General features: G+C 50.1%; 1 protein-coding gene across 2 annotated transcripts in view; it reads right to left on the reverse strand.

Annotated features, from left to right (window-relative positions):
• DHRSX (dehydrogenase/reductase X-linked) overlaps nt 1–27,662 on the reverse strand; it is a 101,774-nt gene that overhangs the window by 52,231 nt on the left and 21,881 nt on the right. For both annotated transcript variants that reach the window (XM_088795229.1, XM_088795228.1), the window contains exons 2-3: nt 25,218–25,325; nt 19,616–19,684 (exon numbers count right to left, since the gene is read on the reverse strand). In XM_088795229.1, the coding sequence (XP_088651355.1) occupies nt 19,616–19,684; nt 25,218–25,325 (177 nt within the window). The remainder of the gene's footprint in view (nt 1–19,615; nt 19,685–25,217; nt 25,326–27,662) is intronic.

Consider the following 27,662-nt stretch of genomic DNA (forward strand, 5'->3'; position numbering starts at 1 on the left):
TCTGAGGCATCAGAACAGGTTGCAGGTGTGAGAGTGTGTGTGTGTGCACACACGGGCGTCCCTTGCCACAAACCAAAGGACAAAAGAAGATTGTCAGAGGGGAAGAAAACAGAAAGCCCCGTCCACAAGACTGCTGTTGGTCATCTAAGCAGGCAGATGGCTTTATTGCAAACGTGGTGGCCACGGAGAAAGGCTCTGACCTGTATTTCCAGATGAAGATGCTGGACAACGTCTGCTCCGATTCTGGCCCCAGTGCTGGGTGCAGTGGGATGCACTTGGGGACCCCAGAATATATGCCCTCTCAGAACCTCAGAATGTGACTTTATGTGTAAATAAGGTCTTTGCAGATGTGACTGAGTGAGGCATCTGAGGTGAGGTCGTCCTGGATCAGGGGGGCCCTGAACCCAATGACAGTGTCCTCATCAGAGACAGAAGAGGAGGGACACAGACACAGAGGAGACGCCACGTGGAGACGGGGGCAGAGATGGGAGGGACACGGCCACCAGCCTGGGGACGCCTGGAGCCCCCAGGAGCTGGAAGGGGCAGGAGGGACCGTCCCCTGGGGCCTCCAGAGGGAGTGTGGCCCTGGGACACCTTGAGGGCAGACTCCTGGTGTCTAGGCCTGGGGGGGGTGATGAACATCTGTTGTTTTAAGCCCCCCCTCCATCCCCCAGTCTGTGGCCTTAGGAAACTAATATACCTACTTACAGACATTTCAACTTGCTATTGAAAATGAACTCCAATGTTCCTTTAAACTCTAAAATTGTATGACCGTACAAAAAGACCTACGGTTCAGAAAGAAAAATAAGAAAGTGGGTGACAAGGAAAGGGGGACAAGGGATGGAGAGCACGTCTTCCAACACACTGCGCAGCCAACAAACGAAGCCCGGGGATCAGTGCTGTTTCCATGAAGCTCGTTTCCTCTTGGTACAGTTGAGAGGAAGAGCAGTGGAAAACAGACCTTCCACGTGCATTTGTAAATGTCTTAGAGCCTGACGGAGTGTGTGTAGCTGCTTTCCCGACAGGACTTCAACGTCGAAAAAGACCAGTGGGATTGAACTTAACTCCACGTCCACGGCTGTGACCCCGGCTCAAGGGTCCGACCCTGGATGGCAATGTGTTCATGCACTTGCTTGGAACATGCAGGAAGTGAGCGTCTCCCAGGAAACACTGGGTGTCTGGAAAACGTGAAGGCACCGGGCGGCAAAGATTCCCTTCACAGAGACCATCCTCTAAACCAGGCAGACCCTGGAAGATGTGCTTAGTACATGTACGGCGACAGCAAACCTGGCAAGACCACAATGTCTCCCTCCTTTCTGTAATTATTCTGGGTCCTCACGGAGAACAACCACCTCAGGGCACAGAAAACATACTTTCACCGGGACAGACATTGGTACACAGGGAAGTACATGTTTCTAACGTGGGCAACAGGATGAATTTCGAATGTAAGCAGCCACGATACCATCACCACAATCCATGGACAGACACACCTGTCACCTTCTAGAATGTCCTTGCGTCTCTTAGCATGTTTGCTTGTGTGTGTGTGTGTGTGCGCACGTGCATGTGTGTGAGAGAGACAGACAGACAGACAGACAGACAGACACTAACCCCAGCACTAGCTGCATAAAGACATTTGTATACGGAATTACTAAGTCTCTCAGGCTGCTGCAAGGGTGTGGAAAAACTTAGGAAAACAAACCCATTTGCATCTCACAAAGGATACACAGGTCAAAGCCACCGATAAGAAATACACTGAAAGAAAAGCAAGCCATTCCCATGGAGAAAGTCTTTGCCAGGCCTTGCGGACATTCCTGCAAAGCAATTGCAGACGGTGAACAAACAGGCACGTCTCCCCACTTGTCTGCTTTTCATACACGCCCCTCTATTGTCTTTCTTCGCTTTGGGGGACGTTGCTTTTTCACTGGGAGTGGACCCTGTCCAGAAGCCTGGACCACCTCTCTGCCCCTCCCCTCTGTGTGACCTTGTCGAAACCTCTCCACTGGGGAGATTCACCGTCCGACTGTGAAGCAGGCTCCGGGAACCCGCTGTCGGCCTGAGCCGTTGCAGAAGTGGTCTGAGGCCTGTCGGGCATGGATAATGGCGTCGGATCCTTTGCACGCTGCAAAAAACCCTCCTTTCACTGCATGCACACGGCCTGACAACCTGCTACAGACGCCACTGTTTACCTCACAGGGCAGATAGATACCCCTCTCCACACACTGCTCACAGGCCGGCAATAAGCAGAGAAAGGTGTGTGCAATCCATCCTGTATTAGGACGTGTGAGTTCTAAGGGTGAGTGGAGCTGTGTCCCCACAAAAGACGACCTTACTTGGAAACTGGTTCTTGGCTGACGATGGTCCTACTGGATGGGGTGGGTCCTCCATGCAGTAAGACAGGTGTTCTTCTCAGAAGAGAAGAAACCAGGGTAGACACACAAGGAGAAGCATTAGTGATGATGGAGACAGACATTAGGGTGACGCTTCTACAAACCAAGTAGCACCCAGGATGCCTGGTAGCCCCCAGCAGCTGTGGAGAGACGTGGACGGATGGTCTCCTACAGCCTCCAGAAGGAAGCCCACCTAGCCCACAGCTTGCTCTCAGACACCTGGTCTCCAGAACTGGGAGATGATACATTTCTGTCAGTTAACCCATCTGCCCACCGGACCCTCTGTTGGCAGTACTTTGTTATGGCAGCTCCCAGACCCACATAAGAAGAAAGTACAAAATACCATGGTCTTCAGAAGACCCCTTCCGCATGCCCTGGTTGTATTTTGTGGGTCGCTCGCTCTCGGTGCCTGTCTGGGCCAGGGGATGCTTTAGGTAACGCTGTGCTGCAGCGTGGGCTTGCATCGTGAACGACCGCTCTACGTGACCGAATGAAGGCACCAAGGTCACCAGCTTTGTCCCAGCCACGCAAAGGGACCTGATGCTGTGCCAGCAAAGAGGGAAGAAGAGAATGGCAGAGGGAGAACAGTATCGTACACGGGAGGAAGGAACCATGTCACAGGATATGCACCCTTCCTTCCCAAGTCCTCGGTCTACAGAGGTCCCTGATCTTCCTGATTGTGACAATGACACCTGGCTCTCTGGGCATTGCTGACAACCAATGACTCCTATGAGGCAGACAAAGGACGCGTGGATGAATCTGAGCCTGCTTAAGGAAATGAAGACAAGGACCCCTGAGCTCCTTGGAAATCAGGTTACAAAGCTCCGCGGAATGACCCACGATGACGTGAAACGCCACTGCCGAGAACATTTCCTCTCAGCTGGAACTTACGCCCATGAATAAAATTAGTGACCCATGGGCTGGCCCTGGAGGTTTCCTAGGAGGTGGCTGTTTCTTAGAACGAACGCTCTGACTTTCGAACGGCTCTATCAAGGAGAGGCCCTGAAATCACCCCGCGGCTTAGCGGGATGGCAGAACACACTGAGGCGGGACGCGGGGACAAAGCCCGCTTTGGCTGAATGAACATGATGACCCCGTAAATGAACTTGAGCTGAGCCATTCCCCGCCACGCTAATGAATCCAGACGAATCTCCGCAGAATAAAAGTAATGAGACCAATTAGGAGGGTAATTAACTGTCCGCGTACACTGTCATTCCATCTACCAGGCACGCCGGAATCCAAAACCAAAGGTCCTTCTTGCCTCTTGGTTTTGAAATAAGGGGTGGGTTGCCTTCTGTACAACGGCATTGAGTATCGGGAGAGGAGAAAAGGGACCACGTTGTCTCACGACATCACAGGACTCAAAAGACTCACAAGTAACTGGACCCACAGAGGAGTACATGTGTGTTCTGTGTAGGATCTAAAACCGATGCTAAAATCTTAGGCACGGGTTTCCTGTGGCTGCTGTGACAAATGGCCACCAGCTGCATGGCTTAAAACAACCCAGATGCATTTGCTTATATCTCAGACGCCTGAGGTAAGTCTCGCTGGGCTGACATCAAGGTGTCAGAAAGGTTTGTGTTCCTGGTGGAGTCTCCAAGGGAGAATCTGTTTTCTTGCCTTTACCAGGTTCTAGAAGCTTCCAGCATCCCTTGGCGTGAGGTCCCTTCTCTACCTGCAAAACCAGCCATGTTGCAGTTTCTTTCCCTGCCAAACACTTTCCACGGGGAGTGGGAAGCATGATCTCACTACGTAGTTGCTTATTAGAATTCACATAATTCAGATTTAGGTAAAATGGGGCTCAAGAGAGAGAGAGAGAGAGAGAGAGAGAGAGAGAGAGAGAGAGAGAGAGAGAGAGAGAATGAATCCCCCAGAATCCCTCTACAACCTTCAGAGTCCCTTCCCTGCACAGAAAGAAGAGAAAATCTATTTTCTCCAATATGCATTTCCCCAGGGGACGCGGTCTGTCTCTGCGCCCAGGTGTGTCCACATGCAAAACTTATCTCAGATGTCACTGATTCCACTTTGAAAGGACTTTAAAACTAAGTGTTTTACAACCATGTGCAAATTCCAGCCACAAGACCAGAGAGGTGTGGATACAATGTCAGTTCTAAGGTAAGAAAGTTGACAAGTGACTGAGGAGTTTCTTACTTCATGTGGCCCCGAGAGACTACATCTTAATCCACACAAAGCACATCCAGCTACCAGGGTGACAATGAGGGTGTCTGATGACTGCTTTATGCAGAAGCAAGGCTGTGAAGTGACAAAGGAGACATGAGATAAGATTTCTTCCGGGAACCCTCCCTGCCAAGTGACACAAGTGTCTATGACAATGAAGACGAACATGAATGAATTCGTTTCTGGCAGCATCAGACAAAAGGACGGTGCTCTCCGTTTAAGCAAAAGTTGCAAAAATTCAGCTCAAGAGAGAACACTGAAAAACTAACGCAATACCACAGCCAAAGGCAAATGGACAGCTCAGATTAGCTTCTCTCAATATCCACTGTGACAATTACCTTAAATTAAATATGATCTCAACACAGGGCACAGTGAAGCCACAGAATTAATGAGTCTCTCTGATGGCACAGCAGAAATGGCATATTGTAGAGAACAGACACGAATGTGACATTCAGGGCCAGCCACTAGCTGAGCATCCCCAGGGAGCTCACTGACATCTCTGGGCATCACCCTCAAAATTCTGTACTTTGATAATAAATATGGTGGACAGGAGAGCAGTAATCATCACTGTCATCACCATCATCATCACCATCACCACCATCACCATCACCATCATCACCATCATCACCACCATCACCATCACCATCACCACCATCACCATCACCACCATCACCATCATCACCACCATCACCATCACCATCATCACCATCATCACCACCATCACCACCACCACCACCACCACCATCACCACCATCACCATCACCACCATCACCACCACCACCATCACCATCACCATCACCACCATCACAATCACCACCATCACAATCATCACCATCACCACCACCACCATCACCATCACCATCACCACCATCACAATCATCACCATCACCACCATCACCATCACCATCACCACCATCACCATAATCACCACCATCACCACCACCATCACCACCACCATCACCACCACCATCACCACCACCATCACCACCATCACAATCATCACCATCACCACCACCACCACCACCATCACCATCACCATCACCACCACCACCACCACCATCACCACCATCACAATCATCACCATCACCACCACCACCACCACCATCACCATCACCACCACCACCACCACCATCACCATCACCATTACCATCACCACCATCACCACCATCACCACCACCACCATCACCATTACCATCACCACCACCACCATCATCACCACCATCACCACCACCACCATCACCATCACCATCATCACCACCATCACCACCACCACCACCACCATCACCACCACCACCACCATCACCATCACCACCATCACCACCATCACCACCACCACCACCATCACCACCACCACCACCACACCACCACCATCATCACCACCATCACCACCACCACCACCATCACCATCATCACCATCACCACCACCATCACCATCACCACCACCATCATCACCACCACCATCACCACCACCATCATCACCACCATCACCACCATCATCATCACCACCATCACCACCACCACCACCATCACCATCATCACCATCACCACCACCATCACCACCATCACCACCACCATCACCACCACCATCACCACCACCATCATCACCACCATCACCACCACCACCACCATCACCATCATCACCATCACCACCACCATCACCATCACCACCACCATCATCACCACCACCATCACCACCACCATCACCATCACCACCACCACCACCACCACCACCACCACCATCACCATCACCATTACCATCACCACCATCACCACCATCACCACCACCACCATCACCATTACCATCACCACCACCACCATCATCACCACCATCACCACCACCACCATCACCATCACCACCATCACCACCACCACCACCATCACCATCACCACCATCACCACCATCACCACCACCACCACCATCACCACCACCACCATCATCACCATCACCACCACCATCATCACCACCACCATCACCACCACCATCATCACCACCATCACCACCACCACCACCATCACCATCATCACCATCACCACCACCATCACCATCACCACCACCATCATCACCACCACCATCACCACCACCATCATCACCACCACCATCACCACCATCATCATCATCATCACCATCATTATCTCCACACAGCAGCTGTCATTCACTAAGAACTCACAAGGTACAAGATGTTCCCTGACATTGTTTTCTGACCAGTATCTTCCATGTACCTATAATGTGCAGGGACCATGGTGAGGGCTAGGAACTCAGGGAAACAGTTAACAAACCACAGCACGAGGTGCAAGGTCGATGAGGTGGAAGAGGATACGAGGTCAGACAATTACGTTCGCAAACTTGTTCTAAAGCTGTTGCTCACCTTTTTTGATACCAGAGGGGTTATTCATTATGAATTTGTACCAACTGGACAGACAGGTAACCAAGTTTACTACTTGGAAGTGCTGAAAAGGCTGCATGAAAAAGTTAGACGACCTGAACTTTTCGCCAACAATTCATGGCTCTTGCATCACGACAATGCACCAGCTCACACGGCACTGTCTGTGAGGGAGTTTTTAGCCAGTAAACAAATCACTGTATTGAAACACCCTCCCTACTCACCTGAGCTGGCCCCCAGTGACTTCTTTCTTTACCTGAAGATAAAGGAAATATTGAAAGGAAGACATTTTGATGACATTCAGGACACCAAGGGTAATACGATGACAGCTCTGATGGCCATTCCAGAAAAAGAGTTCCACAATGGCTTTGAAGGGTGGACTAGGTGCTGGAGTCTGTGCATAGCTTCCCAAGGGGAGTCCTTGGAAGGTGACCATAGTGATATTCAGCAATGAGGTATGTAGCACTTTTTCTAGGAGGAGTTCGTCAACTTAATTGTCTGACCTCCTATGTGAGTGAGGAGTGAAGACCCTAAGTTCAGGGCAGCTCATTATGGGGAACCTGAGACGTCTGACGTTAGTAGGATTTGGATGGTGAGGAGGAGGAAAGGAACGGCCATGGAGCAGCGACCACGTGCCATTGTACACCCCGAGGGAGGAGGCATGAGGGCGCTCTCCCCACACAGGTGAGACAGTAGCACACCTCTGCACTACAGTGTGGGCAGTCAGAGCGGGGGGAGCTGCAAGCTGGGAGGCCAGCTAGTGGGCTGCGTTATGGACCAGGTAAGGGACAGGTGTCACCCGGGGTGGGGTCACGGCAGCAGCACAGACAAGGAATGGACGTTTGTCAGAGATGCTTAGAAGGTAGACTCCCAGTGGATAGAAAGTGGAATGGTGAGCTGGAGAGAAGTAGCAGACACACCCCAGGGTCTAGGCTACCGCTGGGACGTGGTGGCACCAGGGACCCAATCAGGGACAAGGAAGATGCTGAGTCCTGAATGTGGGCCGGACGTGGGTGGGCAGAAAGGTCTAGCTGGCAAATGCAGCACAAAAGGGACAGCAAAGAAAGAGGACGTGCCCAGGAGCCAACAACGGGGCGGAAAGTCAGAGGACGCATCACCACGCCAGGGGATCAAACTGAGAATTTTAAGACAGCCACGTAAAAGACACTGCTTTGGAAGGGCCATCTTAATTTTGCTGCCTCAGATAAGTTATTGGATGAATGTGCCTCTCCAGCCACAACACAAATTCCACAATGGAAAGAACTCAAATGTATCTGATTGTATTTAAAAAAAAACGTTGCCAAATGCCCACAAATGCCCAGTGGCTAAGCCCTGGGAATACCTCCACGAACCAGCCAACGGGTGGTGGTGGTGGGAGACTTGCAAAGATGTATGTTTTATCACGGTTATGAGACAACCATTGAAAACGGCCTACGAGCCCCAGTGCTTATCCCACAGCCACAGCAGACATCACTCATCAATGACAGGTCCCTTCTCATCTCAGGGTGCTGGACAGCCAGAAGCAATCAAACCCCATGGAGATTACAAACCCATTTGTTAAATGTAAAATTCAACTCATGCTTCAGGTGTAGACAGAGCATCTCCGACCTTCCAGCGGCTGCTACAAAATTAATTTCTGTAGAGGTTTACTAACGACTGGATATTGAATTGCCCTGAATGCTTTACTGCTGTCTTCTGAAAGAAGTGTGTTTTGTTTTCTCCTGTACATGAAGGAAGATGTAACTGTGTCAGGCGGTAATTTTCAGGCTGGAAGCCTGTTCGGGGCTAGTGAAGCCTGATGTTCTGTATGCAGGTTGCTAAGCGAGCTGGTCTATGACTTTGCTTTGGAAACTGCCCATTTGGGAAGAGGACTATGTTTAACTCATAAAGTAACCTGGGTGGCTGAGGTCATCTTGAATCATCAAAGGCTGGCAAACTTTTTTGCAGAAAGGGCCAAGGAGTAAATATTCCCAGTTTCATGGGCCTTATATTCTCTGCTATAACTCAGCTCTTATCTTCAGGCAAACACAGCCATAGACAATGAATGAATGTGGGGCCGCGTTTCGATAAAACTTTATTGGCAAAAGCAACTGGGGGGCCAGATTCAGCACAGGGTCTATAAATGTGGAGACGTTTGGTCTACATTATCCCTGGAGGTTTGGAAAAAGTATATAGGAACTCCATAAATGGCAGGAGTTTTTCAGGGGAGATTTCTGACTGCTGTTTATCTGTGATCTGTAATTCTATCTACATCTATTTGGGAAAATTCAATTTTGTTTTTTTTGTGTGTTTTTTTTTTTGTTTTTTTGTGTGTTTTTTTCGGAATGAGACATCCTTTTGTAACTGGTCATCAAATATATTATCATCAAATATATTAGCCCCGAGTGAAGAAACAATTCCTTTTCAACCAAACGTAAATCCCATTTTTACGGTGACTTTTTCGCTTTCTTGTTCCAAGCACCCTGATTGGCTCTTGCTGTTTATAAATGTGCAACGAAAGCGGAAATAATTGTTTCATGGATTGTTATTCTTTTTTTTTTTGAAGACACCATTATTGATTGTGTTTGTGGCTTTCGGTTCTTTCCACTCAGTGTTTTATTTCTGAACAATGTTATCACTTTCATATTCCTACTTGAAATTTGTATTTCATTCCCCTGGATGCTGACTCATACTTGTTTCCATTTCTTATTAGTTCAAGAACTTAGAACAACACAGATTCTCTTAACAGTTTCGCGATATGCCACACACCGTGACACGGAATAGAAGTGGGATATTCCAGTTCTACTGTTTATAAAAGAGTTCGTTACTGGCTATGAATTCTCTCTCCATCGACTGACTTTACAAGGGCAACTCTCAAAACTTAACGTGAGTTTGGGCCTCTGGGAATTCCATTTTTAATCGGTAAAATTAAATATCAAAAGGGGGGCTTCTTCCCACCTCACTACTCACTACGGCACCAAGGTTATAGATAAAGGGAACGAAATGGATGTGACCCCAAGTGCCGAAGTTTAAAAAGGAAACAGGGGGTGCAAAGTGGCGGGGGTGTCCCAGGACTCTGAACTCTCAGCCAGACCAAATATGTCCAAAGCCTGAAGAGAGGGGTGATTCAGAGAGAACCACTGCCTGGAAATAACTGCTGCCTGCTCTGTACCCACCCTCCTCTGGAAGGGAGGGGACCTGCAGAGACCCCATCCCCCAGCCCCTGGATCTTGTTACCTGCAGGAGAGACACAGCACAGATGCCTGGCTCATTCCTGAGGAGGCCACTGGGCATGGCAGCAGGACACAGGTGGGGGCTGGCCGTCCCCACACGTCGTGACTCCTATGGACTCTTTCTTGGTCCCATTCAAAAGGGCCACCAGGTGTTGCAAGGGACCCCAGTGGCACGCAGTGTACGGTGGGACAGACATGCATCTCAAGAACCGTGTCTGTCAGTCCCAACTGACACTCTGTCCCCCAGCCCCGGGCACCCACCATCTACGTTTCTGACTGCACAAATGTGACTCTTCTCGGAACCTCCTGTACGTGGAATCATATAACGTGTGTCCCTTTGTGACTGGCGTCTCTCACTCAGCATCATGTCCTCAAGGTCCATCGGTGTTGCAGTGGGCGTCAGCCTCTCCGTCCTCTTCGTGGCTGAGTAATAGTCCACTGTCTGGATGGGCCTCGTGTTGTTTACCCGTCAGTGATATATTTGGAGGGCGGGTCGGCCATCAACTCAGGACAGCATCTGTCAGTCACCCTTAGCATCTGCACAGATGCATCCAACATCTCACCCAAGACCCCACCCTGTCATCATCACTCGCTAAGAAAACGGGAAGAAAACGTGCAAATGCCTACGGCGGTCTGAGGGCTCAGTGCCCCAAGTGAACTGGCATCCACTTGCCCTGAGAGCAGCCTCCTGTTGGGAACCCCCTCCTGTGTCCTGCCCAAGTCCAACCAGAACCTACTCTTCACTGTAGTGGACTCGACCTCAACTTTGGCAGAAAACAAAACAAAACAAAAAGCAGAGGTAAAGAAGCTCTCGTGAGCACCTCGCAGGGCATGGGCCCTCTCTGGGGGCATGTGCGGTTCTAGAGTGTGAGAAACAGAGACAACAACCCCAAACTTCCCTGCAGCCACCACTTCAGCAGCGGGACTGAACCTTCTAAGAGCCCCAGCAGAACACAAAGGCCTTTGCAGAGGAATCGGAGACACTGAGAAGAGCTGCACCTCAGACCCGGACGCGGACTTGGCGCTCAGATGGGGAACGTGCTGTCCAGGTCGGGTGTTAGCGGCCCGCGGGGGCTCTGTCTTTGGGGCAACAAGTCCCGCAGGACGGGCTCACCTTGCCACTGCCTGAGTTCTCTTTCGAGGACAAAACCCAGAAAGCTGCCAGGATCTCTCCCTCCGCTGACAAAGCCATCGTTTTTCTCTTTGAGCATCACTCATTATTTCTTATCTGTTCAACAGGGCACACAATACGTGTCGCTAAAATCCATTAATAATCTCCTTGCTAATTAACTCGTACAACAACCACATAAGGGGAACTGAGAAATGTCCCTGAATGGCCGAAATCAGCTCCTGCAGGTCTTAACCCTCCCTCGGGGGCTCCAGCCACTCACAGGAAGGGGTCAGACTGGAGCATCTCTAACCTTCAAGCTCTAATCCTGACCCTGACCCAACCTTGACCCTAACTGTACCCTAACCCTGACCCTCAACTTAACCCTAGTCTGACCCTAAACCCTAACCCTAAACCCTAATCCTAAAACCTAACTCTAAACTCTAACCTCCAAGCTCTAACCCTGATCCTAACCCTAACTCCTAACCCTAAACCTGACCCTGACACTAAGGGAAACCCTAAACCCTAAGCCCAAAACTCTGATCCTTACCTAATCCCTAACCCTAACCCCTAACCCCTGATCCTGACCCTGACCCTGACCCTGACCTTCCTTTGTGGTAGGTAACATGAGAGGTGAAACTTGTAAGAAGTGCAGACACTGTATGCTGAAACTCACCCTCCTTTGTGCAAACCCACTCTGTATGTAGATGTGCTGGTTTGCAAGCATTTACACTCCTGCAGAATGGGACTCTGTCCTGACTAAAAATACACTCTCAGCGCTAAAAGGAAATGAGCTGTCCAGCCATGAAAAGACACGGAGGAACCTTAAATGCATATGACCAAGTAAAAGAAGCCAATCTGAAAAGGCTACAGACTGCGAGTTCCAACTATGTGACATTCGGGAAAAGCCAAAACTATGGAGACAGTGAAAATAGCAGCGGCTGCCAAAGCATAAGGGGGTGGGGGGATGAGTAGGCAGAGCACAGGGGAGTCTTAGGGCCGTGAAACTAGTCCGTGTGACGTACAATGAGGGACACGCGTCCTTACGCGTTTGTCTAAACCCACAGAACGTACAACACCAAGGTGAACGCTACGGCAAACTGTGGACGTCACTTCATAACGACGTGTCTGTCTCTGGTCATCAATGGTAACAAATGTGTCTCGCTAACTCAAGGTTCATCTGTGGGAGACATGAAATAAGCTATTTCTGTTGCCACTGAAGTCTGTAACATTGCTCAGTGCTTTCTTTTTCTTTTAGTTGTAGTTTTATACGACCAAACGTAAATATGTAATGTCGCTCTCCAATCTCAGCGACATGAGCTTGGAAAAATGCGAACTAGAGGATTTATGGAACAGACTTCGTGAACAGACTTCGTGGAACAATAAAAACGGGATGGCGTGAGAGACACGGACATTAATTTTCAGTCTTTTCCAAAAACGATTAAAAAAAAAAAAAAACACACAAAAATTTCCTTTTCCGTGTCATTATTTTCTAAAATAACTGACACTGAAAAATAAACGGGAAGCAGACCATTTCGTAGTCATTTCCACCGAATACATTTAGCTTCATAAAATGAAATAAATAAATAACGGGAAACTGCAGCAGGGGCAGGTGTCGGGGAGTAATGCGCTGTATTTTCTGCAAACCTAACACTGTGCTAAAAATCAAAGTCTAGGAAACTTTCGTAAAACAATAGAAATAGAGACAGCCGGGTCTGGCCATACCTGCCAGGTGAGTGGATACTGCCTGCTGAGGCCGTCCACCCACCGCTGGGCAAAGGAGAAACACTGTGTGTAAGACAGCTCTTTAGGACTTGTTTCCCCAAAGGAATTTGTTTAAATAAAAAAAAAAAAGCATTGTCTCCTTTCATTTTACGAGCTGACCCATGGAAATTGCTCTGAATAATTAGGAGGGTTAGTTCTGTCAGGTAGATTGTAGCATCCAGTCTGCCCCAGAAAGCCTAAGGTGGGAACCAGCTAGCAGGTAAATTATCAGGTTAGGCAAATGACCAAGGGAGCGGATGGCAAACACGGAAAGGGCAGCCCTCCCCACTCACGCCCAGGCTTACTGGCATATATCGAACTGTGGGGGTGATGAAAAAGAGGGGCGGGAGATAAAGGGCTGAATCAACCCCAAGGTGTGACCTGCCAAGTATTTCGGTGAGTTCCAGGTGAGAGTCAGGTGAGCTCAGAACATGCAGAGACGGGTGGCCCAGTGACCCAGGCAGGGAGGCATTTCTCCCTCAAGCTTTATAAAATGTGGGAGAGGTCGCAATATCTATGTCCCACCTCACTGGGCATGTTCCATCCTTGCCACTCCTCTTGGGGACAAAAGGACCTCCCCAAATGGGTTCAAATCCCGGAAGAACAGTTCAGCCTGGAAACACCCAGGGGCACAGAAGGGACAGGGCCCAGTCACAGACAGCCGTGATGGTGCCAGATTCCCGGAGACCAGTGAGACGGGTCTGCCAGCACACGTCGGGTAACTTTAGACGCCTCATTCTACTTTCCAGACTAGACCTAAATGGGGGAAAATGTGCAGCTATTGCAAGTTCAACTCCAAGGGCACCAAATATGGACCGTGATGAGACACGAGCCTCCATGGGAAACCAGACACACAATCTGCTCTGCCCTGACGATGGAGGAATAGGCAGCCATAAAAAAATAACGGCTTGTGTGTAAGAACCGAGAAAGACGTCCAACTAGACACCATCAATTGTGCTTCCTTCAACCTTCCTTTTGTCCCACTGACCAAGACATAGAATGCCACCTTTGTCCTGAGACACCCAGGCTCACACAGCAACCTGCAGGCCACATGTGCGTGTCACCCATCACCTTGGGGACAGAACACACAACACTCACTGCACGAGTCACTGTTCCGACAAGACCCCCAGACAACCCTCGTCTGCCAAGATGCTCTCAGCTGTGTCCTCTCTTCCTTCGTCGTCCCCTGCCTCTCTCCATCGTTCCCCATTGTCATGCATCTCTCCCTTTCTGGGTTCCTCCCCAGACGTAAGAGTTCAAATTCCAACTTCTCCACTTACCAAGTGCGTGCCAAGTCGAGCAGCTTCCTTCTATGCTCCGAGGTCTGGTTTCCTCGTTTGTAAAACGGGGACACACCTCCCTCATGGGAGGGAGGCAGATGAGACCACACATGGGAAGAGTTTAAAACATTTCCCAGCGCACAGCAAGTACCCAGCACGAGCTTCCCTAGTACTCACCCGCCCTCGCCCCTGGGGGAACCTTTTCAGGACCCCCCAGTGGACGCCTGAAACCACAGACAGTACCCAGCCCTACAGACACCGGGTTTTTCCCTCCCCATACACATTAGGATGAAGGTTAATTTACGAATTAGGCAATTTCCCAGGTAGAAGAGTCATCCTACGCATAGATCTTAGCAACTTCAGTGTATACGTTTTTTTTATTTTCTGATTATCTTGAGACCTTCCATCTTTTCATTTACAGGAAGCCACGTGGAGCTCCGCTGTGGCATCTCTGAATTTCCAGTATCACGACGCTTGCACTTTGGGGCCATTACGACGAGCATTGTGCTATCGGAACAGTCGACCTGACGACGGAGATGAGTGACTAACAGGTGGGGCGTGGAGACGGGACAAGGGATGAGTCACCATGTCCATGTCCCCTGTGGGCAGAGCTGGAGGGCATGTGACTTCATCGCACGACTCAGAGCAGCACACAATTGAAACCGTAGGAACTGTTTATTTCTGGAATTTTCCATTTAATATTATAAGATGACCTCAGGTCAATGACACCACGGAAAGCGAAACCACGGGGAAGGGCGACTGTACGGTACTTATGGTCATTTCTAACATGGAGCCGTCTAGCTGTCTGTCTTAGTCTAACCTCTGTAGCTCATCAGAGATGAACCACGCATCCTGCCTTCCCAGAGACAATTCTCATTTATCTCCTCCCCCAACCCCTGTCTGAGGGCTCGTCTCAGATTGCAAGGGGCACAGGGACACAACTCAAGCAGAAAGCAGTAAATGGATGGGCCAAGGGGCCAAAGGTCAGAGTTTGGGGCCACTAGAGTTGAGGGGTACAATCCCCCAACTATGAGGCCAAATGGGGCAGAGCACCAAAATCTGAGTGGAAACTCCTAGCAAACCCTTGGCCGGCGACTGAATTGCAGAGGTACCCTGAGATTTCAAGGAGGTTACAGGAAAACAACAGCTAGGAGGTTGAAAGACAAGAGCAGAGAAATCTGGGGACACAGGATGACATCTGAGTCTTGCCCAAGTTGGAAGGCGTGGTTAGCATCTTGGACCTGTCACCTGAGACCTGAGACGAGCAACGAAGGACAATGTGTCAAGACTAAGAGCTCCATCCGAGACCTAAGGGCAAAACTGAAATAGACTCAGCGTAACCGGATCCTTCCCCAAGATCAAGCTGTCCCCAAAGAAACATCGTTGCCTGCGACAAACCTCTACGTTCTTCAGAGGAAGACAACAGAGTCCCAAGTCTCAATGGAGCATCAGTCACGATGCCCAATACACAATAAAAATGCCTGGATATGAAAACAGGAAAATGCCACGTGCAGTCAAGAGAGGGGAAAACCATCAATAGAAACAGACCCAGAGATGAAACAGAGGGTGGCATCAGCAGGCAATGACCGTATAATAACTATTACGAAGAGTCTACGAGAAAAGATGGGTTCATAGATGAAGACGCAAAGGACGTCAGGAAAGAGACGCAAACTAAGAAACAACCAAATGCAAATCCTGAAACCAAACACTACAGTTCGTTTTGCTGGAAACAAAAATTCAATGATGGCATTAAAAGTATACTAGGCACAACTGAAAACCGGTTTCGTTAACTCCAGATAGGTCAACAGAAATCCAACTGAAGCACAGAATAAAAATTTTTTAAAGTTGGATAAAACAAACAGAGCTCAGCGAAATGTAGACAGTGTCATGCAATCTAACCTATGTGTGCTTGTGAACCCATAAGGACAAGATGGAAAAAAAAAAAAAAAAGTTTGGGGGAAAAATGGGCTACAAATTATCCAAATTACATAAAAAAAACCACCTACCCCCAGAGAGCCTTTTAAACCCAAGTAGGATAAACACGGAGGGAAAAAAAGGAACTACACGTAGGCATATTATCAAACTTCTGAAAACATTAAAAGAAAAAAAAGAATTGAACAGAAAAGAAGGGAAAGACACATTATATTCAAGAAATACTGATAATAATTATAACTGACTTCTCATGTAAAACAGTGAAAGCCAGAAAGCATGTCACAAAAGCTTTCATATCCTGGGGGTCGGGGGATGTGTCCAACCCAGAATTCTGTACCCACTGAAAACAGCGTTGAAAAATTAAGGCGGGACTTCCAGTTATAAAATAAATAAGTCACGGGGATGTGACACAAAGCACAAGGAACCATCAGTAATACTGCAATAACTTGGTATGGTGCCAGGGGGGTACTAGGTGTATCACACCCTAAAGTATACAAATGTCGAATCCCTATGGTGTACACCTGAAACTGACATAATATTGCGTGTCAACTATACGTTAATAAGAAAAAAAAGAAGGCAAAAGATGACACGTTCAGATAAATGCAAGTTGCATGAATTTGTCATGAGCAGACCCACAAGAAACACGAAAGGAAGTCCTTCAGGCAGAAGAGACTTGGCCCCACCTGGAAATTTCGATCTGCATGGGGGTGAAGGGTGATCGGTGTTACACGCAAATACTCAGGGCCGTGCAAACCCCCGCCCTGCTCTCTGGAGACACTGACATTTGGCTGCACGAGAAAAGGTCTTCAAGCAAACCTTACAAATAAATGAAATATCTGTCTTCAAGGTGTTAAGGTACCTCATGGAGATTCCCTTGGATGTAAAGTTTCGTGTCTACGAGAAGGCGGATTCAACAGGTTTGTAACTTGCCAATGCAATGGGTTCCGCGTACCCCAAAGCACGTGTCCCACAGGTAACAACAGGCAGGAGAGGCCGACAGACATGTTGTGACAGGGGGTGGCTGCCAGGCACAGCCCACTGGACAGACGTGTGCAGGACTGGCCATGTGCTGGCCAAACCGAGTTCTACACCCGAACCTCAACGCACATTTCATAGCGATCGTGCCCTTTTCTCTGGAATGAGACGGAAGACCCTTCCGGGAATGGCTATACCTCTGCATCTCATTGAAGCGTTTGAAACATCATTACATAATACCTGACATTTCATTAAAAAAAGAAATTATATTCTATATCAACTAAAGTCTACTTCGTTTCCCCCAGGGGAGTAACAATGACGGAAGTAACATTTCCACAATTAATTCTCCGAGATGTTACCATGTGGATGGTGTCTAGTTACTGGGTTGAAAAGCATAGAGCATCGGGACATGTGTTCAGAGGAACCAACGAAAACAGATTTCCCCTGCAATGATTCCACCCGCAAGAATTACAGAAAAACAAGAAGGCCAAACACGGGGATGGCCGACAGCGTGGTGACAAGTGACAACAGTCCATACATGACTGGTGGGGAACACAGAATGTCTTCCTTGTGGGATTTTTGTCCCCCAATCATATAAGTATGTACAGAGCAGAGGAGGAAATGAGACATTCAATCGCCCTTTCTCGCAGAACTCACCTTCGCAGTGCCTCAGAAGGTTAAAATGGCTCATTACAACCCCGGGAAATGATGAGCCTTTAACACAAGGAGCTCGGGGAGAGCTGCAATGGCAGATTAAATTCTCAGAGCACGCCCCTCCTTGCGTGCCTTCAGAAAAGACACGTGACCTTCTAAACGTGCTAGTTATTCAGAGGAAATCACTTCTCTGTCTGTGTGTGTGTGTGTGTATTGTGGAGTGCCTGCTAACGGGCTAGCTCAGAACGCTAAATTAAAGATGAAAGGGAAAAAAAGGACTGTAGCCTCATAGGAAAAATTAAACAGTCAAGGAGGGCCATGTTAGGCAAAACCAGGAAGATACACCCTCTTTACATCAAATAAGGAAGACACTCAAGACAATGCATCCTCCTTGTTCAAAATAAAATGCATGGACCTGCACAGACATCCAGGATATTGTTCAGACTTCTCTTGGGAAAATCATTAACTCTTGGCCAACCAACTCACGTCAAGAGCGTCATCACAGAAATTGGGTGCCAGGAACACTACAAAGCAAAGCAAAAGGACACATGGCAAGGGGAGAAAGAAATATTTACCATCAACACTCACTCAAGTTTCTCCAAGTTCACCAAGCCCCACAGGGTCACTCTACAAAATCAGACTCCACAGGTAGAAGAAAAATTCTAGGTATCTGCTCCCCTCAAGGTAGGTGTCCATTCAAGACATGAATTCTCTCTTTGGTGACAAAGAGCAGTAGATACCTATCTGGAGACTGTATGACCTATCGCCATCAGGAATGCTAACGCCAGTATTTTTCTGTTTTCATGACACATGTTAAGCATGTGTGTTAATTGGATTACCCAAAAAGTATGGTTCGCAAAGATATCAGACAATTAAGTTCGTGAACTCACCCTAGGAAACCGTAGGAAACCATTGTGTGTTTACTTTTTGTTTCTTTGGCCAATTAGCAAGACTGTTTGCTCGGAATATGACAGTTTTCATTAACAGGTAATTAATTACTCAAGAGCAATAGAGGTTTTGGCTCTGTGGACACACAATGACAAGGCTTTGCACTTTTCCCCAGAAAATGCCGACATTGGGACACGAGTCATATCACCTTGGTGCTGACAACGGTCACCCATTTACCATTCCAAGGGCCCAAAGACTTGTACTGCGCACGCAGGGACCCTGCCACCCCAGCCCAAAATGTGATCTCAGCAGCTCTGAGAGCAGGAGCGTGCCTGCTCCCAGAAGTAACACACTGTCCAGGGTGATTGGAACCAACGCGTCACCCACCGAGGACCCCAGTGGCACATTCCCCAGCACGGAAAAGCCACCACTGATCTTTCTTTTCCATGCATTGCTTTCTGCACTGACTCTCAATCTACACAACTGAAGCCTCCACGGCATGTAAACAAGGCCTTCTGGAAAGTTCTCTGCCCCGATAAAGGAGGGCGTTGTTAAAACACGTGAGGCGCTGAATCTTTTTAAACAGCCACATATAACCTCAAAACGAACCTTTGTATAACAGAAGCGAGTTCTGCTGAATTACTCTTTAAACAATCATTTCTTTTAAAGTTCCTTCATACTTTGTAAAACGTCGTGATACAAAAAACCCAAAGGATAGGTACAAAAAGCAGACACTCGTCCGCCCCTCCCTCCGAGGCCGCTCCCACCAGCCTGTCCCTGCGGCCACGTGGGGCTCTGCAGCTCCGGGAAACACGATTCAGCCCGAGGAAGGGACCCACCCGACCATGACCCGTACCTTTATCATTCAAGGTTTCTTCTTTTATCTTCTTCACAGCTTCGTGGGCTCTGGCTTTGTTATTTCCAGCTAAAAAGAAATACAATTAGGCATAAGGTCATCCAGAAACCAGCAAACGCCAACAACTTGTTTTCTCGAGACACAAAACGCAGTCTGGAAATGTGAGCTCCTTCTGGCTTGTCCCCTCGTTCTGGTGCTCCACTCGCCCATCACAGCGATTTGGGCCGATCCAACCTACCCACGGAAGACGCACGTTCCTTACCCTGCATGGGCCAAGTGTATGCATTTCCCTCACATGTCCCTTTTCAGTGATTGCAGGGACAAGAGGCACCGCAAGAGGGTATAACAAACAAGGACGGGTAAGCCAGGAACAGCACCAGCATGGAGATGGTGGCAGCCTAGAAACACAAGTTTCCAAAAAAGTTTTGCTCTAGGTGACCCCCTGCAATTCTGCGTAGCCCGAGCTATCGAATTGCTCTTGGGGCATCCCCATTACGTACTGGGGATTTGTCATTCCTGGGGATTTGTCATTCCGTTACCAGGGACTATAAAAATGGACGGGTGTGCCTTGGGGAGCTAGTTTAGAAGGATGGCCATGGGTGGTTTGTGTATGGGGTCAATCACAGTTAAAAGAAAGACGAGGAAACCTGGGGTTTGATCAAGTTAGTGAGGTTTCCTGGAAGTCTTAGGAGGTGACCCACGTGCTGATGGCGAGAACAGAGTTTGTGCGGTGGGTGTGCTGTTTTCCTCCAAACATCTCTGACCACACGGCTCTAATTTGAAGCCCCTATTGGGGCTGGTATCTCAGGAGGTGCTGTGTTCCCAGAGCGTTAACAATGCCCCCCCTCACCCCTTCACCCCTCCCCCTCAGGCAGCCTAGCAGCTTCTTTGCAGGGTGAGCCAAGCTCGAAACTCCCTGCAGGGATGAGTCACAGAGGGATATTAGAAGCAACACCTGAGGACACCAGCAGAGACACCTGTCCAGGAAGGGGCAGGGACAAGGGGCGGGGCCAGCCTGTATCACCTGGGTCCTCCACCTGGGTCCTGCCCCTGCTGGCGAGGTGTTCTCTAGGACAGAATCACCTCCATGTCTGGATGAAAATGTATCACCAAGCCATCCCTTTTCCTGCGTTTTTGCAGGCTGGTTACATCTATTTTATTTCATTTACACATTGTACCTAAGAAACAAGGGGGCCCTGCTATTGTGGTCCCCTAGCATTCTTTTCCGTATAATGTACCCTGTGTCCTTGACAAGTACCCCCAAATTAATTTATGGAATGCCCTTCCCTCCCCCAAAAAAGTGTTCACAACACTTTCCCCAAAAAAAGTGTTTACAACAAAGAGTTTTAACAAAACACATAAGAGAGTAGAATGAACCTAGTAAAATCGGAAATGTTTTTGGCTCCAGCTGGAGGTGTGCAAGATAAACAGGGCAAAGGACCTCTTTGGGGGTGAACCAAAAGGCATCCATGAACCGTCACTGCTCTGAAAAAGTTCAAAGTTTCAGGGATCAAGGAGACACAGCTGCCAAGTAATTTGCACCTTGGTTCCCTTCAAGAAATAGAACTTGATGCAGTTATTATATTTTTTCCTGCATTTGGGGGAACAGACACAGTGGCGGTGGGGCGTGACCATCGTGGTCTCCAGGTCCCCTGGATGGGCATCTCACCCTTTGTATGCAGGCCGGCACGACTGGCATCGTATTAGAGGAATGGATGGTCACGTCTTTTGACAAAGGTCATTTTCAGAGACCGTCTCCACTTGTTAAAAAAATATATGTATGTTGAACCCAAAGCAGGTGGGCAAGCTATGGACCGGGAGCCAAAGCTGGCTCGCTACTTGAGCACCTGATGCTGAAAAACAAAAGACAAAAAGGTTGTTTGGACGAGAGCCATGGACATTTTTAAGTATTGGCTGTGGCTGCCTTCCTGCCCTGAGGTCAGAGCTCATCATGGAGAGAAACCTATGAAAATATTTATCCCCTGGCCCATAACGGGAAAAATGTACTGACCCCTGGTCCACACTTTAGGTGACCGTTTATTAAGACTTATGAAAAGAAGGATCTGCCCCCAAAATAATATCTTGAAACAATGAGAGCTGAGATGTAATGAACAGAGGGGACGTGGAAAAATGAATGTTTTCACAGCACTATTAGTACATTGCTGTGCGTGACTGGGGCCCAGCCTGTCATTTCAACCTTTCAGCGAGTAACTGATTGTTCTTCCGATGTTAATAGATTCGGGATTAAGGAATTTGAAATTGAATGTACCCAGTTCTTACTTTGTATTTAATATAAAAACGCACCCAAGTATCAAACGATGATGTTTTATTCAGTGCCTCTGAATCAAAGTGTCACGCCCGATGAGAAACGGCCCCTCTGGGGACAGATCCAATTACCCCTCAAAGTCACAGGGAGGAAGGAAGATTGATTGGCGGGCCTGCGAGGCTGAAACCCACGACCCCGGGTGAAAACGGAAACGCAGACGCCGACGCGCGGTGGGAAAGGAGCCAGGTCTGAGCAGACAGTGCTTCGCTCCACTGACCGCCAGAGGGTCACTGGGTGCTGACAGGAGCCAGAGGGTCACTGGGTGCTGACAGGAGCCAGAAGGTCACCTGGTGCTGACAGGAGCCACCGCGGAGGCCCCACGGCCATCACGTAGGACACGGGACCTGCCGGCCCCAGCCCTGCGCACGCGGGCGCCACACGCGCGCTCTAACGTGGGCCCTGTCCTCTGCCTGCCATGCACGCCTCGCTGAGCGAGACCTCCTCGGGACGGGACACACCCAGACCGCCCCGTGGTGGCACCCGACCCTCCTCACGGGGTCACCCACCCCCCTCCTCACAGGGTCACCCCAGCCCCCTCCTCACGGGGTCACCCCACCCCCCTCCTCACGGGGTCACCCCACCCCCTCCTCACGGGTCACCCCGCCCCCCTCCTCACGGGTCACCCCGCCCCCTCCTCACGGGGTCACCCCACCCCTCCTCACGGGGTCACCCCACCCCCTCCTCACGGGGGTCACCCCGCCCCCCTCCTCACGGGGGTCACCCCGCCCCCCTCCTCACGGGGTCACCCCGCCCCCTCCTCACGGGGTCACCCCACCCCCCTCCTCACGGGGTCACCCCAGCCCCCTCCTCACGGGGTCACCCCGCCCCCCTCCTCACGGGGTCACCCCGCCCCCTCCTCACGGGGTCACCCCGCCCCCCTCCTCACGGGGTCACCCCAGCCCCCCCTCCTCACGGGGTCACCCCGCCCCCCTCCTCACGGGGTCACCCCGCCCCCCTCCTCACGGGGGTCACCCCGCCCCCCTCCTCACGGGGGTCACCCCGCCCCCCTCCTCACGGGGGTCACCCCGCCCCCCTCCTCACGGGGGTCACCCCGCCCCCCTCCTCACGGGGGTCACCCCGCCCCCCTCCTCACGGGGTCACCCCGCCCCCCTCCTCACGGGGTCACCCCGCCCCCCTCCTCACGGGGTCACCCCAGCCCCCTCCTCACGGGGTCACCCCAGCCCCTCCTCACGGGGTCACCCCGCCCCCCTCCTCACGGGGTCACCCCAGCCCCCTCCTCACGGGGTCACCCCAGCCCCCTCCTCAGGGGGTCACCCCGCCCCCCTCCTCACGGGGTCACCCAGCCCCCTCCTCAGGGGGTCACCCCGCCCCCCTCCTCACGGGGTCACCCCAGACCCCTCCTCACGGGGTCACCCCACCCCCTCCTCACGGCGTCACCCCACCCACCTGTTCACGGCGTCACCCCACCCTCCTCCTCACGGGTCACCCCACCCCCCACCACACGGTGTCACCCCAGACCCCTCCTCACAGCGTCACCCCACCCCCTCACAGCGTCACCCCACCCCACCCCATGGTGTCTCCCCGCCCCCCTCCTCACAGCGTCACCCGACCAGATCTCATGATGCTCTCGCCCCCCAGACCTCATCCTGACCTACCTGATCAGGCCGCATCATCATTTAACCAACCCAGACCTCACTGTCCCTAACCCAGCCTGACACTGAACCTACAGAAAGATGGGGCTTTTTCCCTGTTTTCCAGCATTGCCTCCTTTCCCAAAGAATTGAGGACACAAGATGGCTCCCCTGGAGGAAGCAGGGACACACAGACAAGCAGCCTGGGTACCGCCTTCCTGGCAGCACTGACGGGAGGGGCTCTCCCCGACCCACTCCACCAGCACCTCCCCACCACTCGCCCAGGCCCAGAGGACTGTCAGATGGGAACTAGTCCCCGTCCTGTCGCAGAGCTGACACCTGTTTGATCAACTTCTTCCCAGACACTGGCAGAAGTTCAACACAGAGGAAACCCTGGAAAGCTTGTCATGCCCTCAACGATACAACAGAGGACCAACCCAGCATGAAGAGTCCAAATCAGGGCATTGGACTCCCTCCCCAGGAAGGACAGAGATGCATTCGTGTTTAACACCCCCTCCCCAAGCGTCGTGGCCAATCCATACTCGCCCTTCTGTAAATGATGGCCCGCGGAGATTTTCAAAGAGGAGTTGGGCGTCAAGAAGAAAAAAGAACGGGACATAAAGAAAGGAGGGACCCTGGGTAATGGGTTAGAAAGTCAGAAATGAAAGCACTCATTTTTATCACCTAAAACCGACAGTATAATTTTGACAAAAACGGACACCATCGAAGGTATGAGATAAATGGAATGTCCACAAAGGACTTAAGAAACACGACATGTTTGTGTCAAAGCTCATCTCCACGTGTCATTCCCCCCCCCCCCCCCCCCCCCCCCCCGCTGACAGAACAGCCTACCCTCGAATAACTTGGAATGGGAACAAACGTAAAATGGCTTCCTCTGAACTGTGACCATGTTTCCAGCCAAAGAGAGTCCCTTCATTTTCAAAGAGGACTTAGGCACCAAGATAAGCTATCAAGAGATTTTTGAAAAGAAGAATGGAAAACACAGAATGTCTGTAGGATACAGCTGCAGGGGAAGCTGCTGTTCTGAAAACCTGTTCAGATTCTGAATTGTGTCCTCCTGAAATTCACACATTGGAATCCTGACCCCCAGGACCTCAGAATGAGGCTGTCCTTGGAGATGGGTCTGTAAAGAGGGGACTAAGGTAACATGGGGTCACTAGGGTGGGCCGTGATCCAATAGGACTGTGTCCTTATAAGTAGAGATGAGGACACAGACACACACAGAGGGACGACCATGTGAGGACACGGGGAGCAGACGGCCGTCCACACGCCCAGGGAGAGAGGCCTCAGGGGGACCAGCCCTGGGACACCTGGACCTCAGACTCCAGCCTCCAGGACGGGAAGATATACATGTGTGTTGTTTAAGCGCCCAGTTTATGACATTTATCATGTCACCTCTGGCAAACTAATTCAGATCGATTGTTGTTTTTTCCAGTGAATCACACACAGAAAAAATATATTATCAATATGAATGCAAAACGCACATTCACGGCAAAAAGAGCATCACATTTCCCCTCTTTTTCAGTGTCTGAATATTGATCCCTATGTGTCCCGCCTCTGGCCGTGTTATTGATAAGCAAACCGGTATTGACAGCCCTCCATAAGCAAACAACTGTGCAGGTCCCATTAGCTACCAAGTACAGCTGAGTGTAAAAAGCGTCACCTATGATGACGGTCATGCCGAGTCTTGCCAGGCGCTTCGCGGTGGCATAGCCGATTCCATCCGTGCCTCCCGTCACTATGGCAACACGTCCCGGTTGTGGGGGGAAGACTGCAGAAGGAAATAAAAATTAAAAACAAATCAGAGTGAGGTTCAGCAGATGATACGTCCCTAAGGATTAAGCCCCAGGAGAGTATGGCACGCCGACGGGAGAAGTGGTCCCACAGTTGAGGTTCCTCCTGGATTTCTATGGGTTGCGGACGCAGGACGCAGTGTACCAATTAGCCCCGAGGCACTGCAGCCTGCTGAGAGACCCCTGATAAATCTCGCTCCTTCCCTGCTGATGCCTTTGGAAGCACATGCTGGAGGGCGTTGCCAGAATGATTTACCGAAAGGTCTGAAGGTACACTCTTTGCAGCCACCGGCGAGAGTCCTGGGGAAACCCTCTCAGGCAGCACTGAGCATCGTGTATCTGTGTGTTTGTGTTTTAAAGTGTAGGTTTTATTATTATTCAAGTAGGAGGTAGGAGAGGGGGCAACGGAGCAGGGATGACTGCCATGAAGAGAGTTGGTGCCTCACCATTGCCAGGGGAGGGGGCACCCCATGTCACGAAGGGTCACACTTGGCAGTACCAAGGTTATCAGGAGGCAGGAGACGGGGAAATGTGGACACATCTTTACTGCAGTTTCTGCAAGAAGGACCGGGCGAGGCAGGGCAAGCAGGTTGAGGACTGACCATGTGGATAATTTCAGGACTCCGGGGCATGGGGGCTGTCCTGACCTGGCTGGTACCTGCCTCTCTCTCAGAATCGGCCAGCCCTGGAAGCCTTAGCATATGATGAAAGCGGCAACGGTGGACATTTTTAAAAATGCTCTTGGGACACATAAATAGACATTTGGAAAAGGCAGAATTAGATCCATACCTCACAATACCTATCAAAAGAAACTCTGGGGGGTGGGGGTGGGCTGTTAAACAATACAATATGAGAAGAAAGCACAAATAAATGTATTTTTAACCTCCGAGTAGGAAAAGCCTTCCTTATCATAAGTCAAAGTTGAAGAGAATCAACAAATTTCACTACTAAAAAAATGTCGCGCGAGAAGAAGAAAACACCAAACGCAAAGTCAACAATAAATGATGAGCTGGGAGAAAATGTGCAACTCCCATCACATTCAAAGGGCTGTTCTCCTAATAGGTAAAGAGTTCTTACGAATCACGAAAAAAACCAAACGCCCTCCAGAGCACAAGGGCAAAGGTAACCATTTATACAAAAATATACCCACATGGCCCTTGAAAACACGCTCAACGTCACACCTCGTAAGAGAACTGTTCATTAAAGTTCTACTGGGATACCATGTCACTTATCAGATTGGCCGAAGTTCAAATGCTTTGACGTCACATTTCTCTGGCACGGTGATGGGGTCCATGCTCTCGCATACGCCACGGGTGGGAGTGCAAAATGGCTAACCCACCTCCCCCACACACATGGGGGACTACTGGGCACTATCTAGAGCGATTACGTACGCATTTATCCTTTGACCCAGCAAAGTCAGTTCGAGTGCTGTACCCTGCAGACAGACAGTAGCTTGCCCTTTAGCATTGAGGTCACTCATTGCAGCATGTGACCCTCAGCAGGAGAATGAGAGAACATTGAGATATGTCCATGTTATGGGGTAGCCTCGTCCCCCATCTCTGCCATCTGGCAGGAAACGGGGAGCATCCCTGAGTGGTCCAGGCTCAGGTGACAACGTCCCCCTCCTGGCCAGGTGATGGGTTGGATCTGCTTGTTAGAAACTCTTCCCCAAAAGTTGGGAAAACATATCTTTTCCTTCCATTGGCGGCCATCACCGCAGTCAGACACTGTTGCTCATAAAATGAAGCAATGACCCTCGACAAAGCCCCGACACTTTGTCACCACCAGGTCCATCAGAAAGGGTGTGCTCCTGGTGGAAACACCTCCAGTGCAGGACCCCATGAGTCCTCCAGCCTACCCACCAAGTTTGCAGACACACAGAGGTGTCTGGTTTGGGGAGTTCCCGGGAAGGGCACAGCATTAGTGAAAGCGCTCTTCTCTTAGGCAGGGGATGGTTATAGGGAACATTCCAGAATGGCACTGCAGGAAGTAGCCTCAGAGAGGACCCGACTCAACCGTCCCTTGACAGAAACAAGACCTGAGAGACCAGGAAAGCATGGTATCTGAAGGTGGTAAGCAAGCCCTCGATCCCGAGGAATTCCCCAAGCTGTGATTGTAGCCTCCTCTTAGCAGCCATGTGTCCCTCCTGGAAACGCGAGGTCGCAGGTTCTGAGTATGTCCTTAGCACTCGGTACATTTCAGACTGTAGACAGCCAGCTCCCTTATCGGCGGTTTCTCTAATGGTGGTTTCTCTAACCACGGTTTCGGTCGACCGTAGTCTGAAAACATTAAATGGAAAATTCCAGACATAAACA

Source organism: Rhinolophus sinicus, chromosome 18 (genome assembly GCF_057876585.1).
Source record: "Rhinolophus sinicus isolate RSI-liver-muscle chromosome 18, RSI-T2T, whole genome shotgun sequence".
NCBI lineage: Eukaryota > Metazoa > Chordata > Mammalia > Chiroptera > Rhinolophidae > Rhinolophus > Rhinolophus sinicus.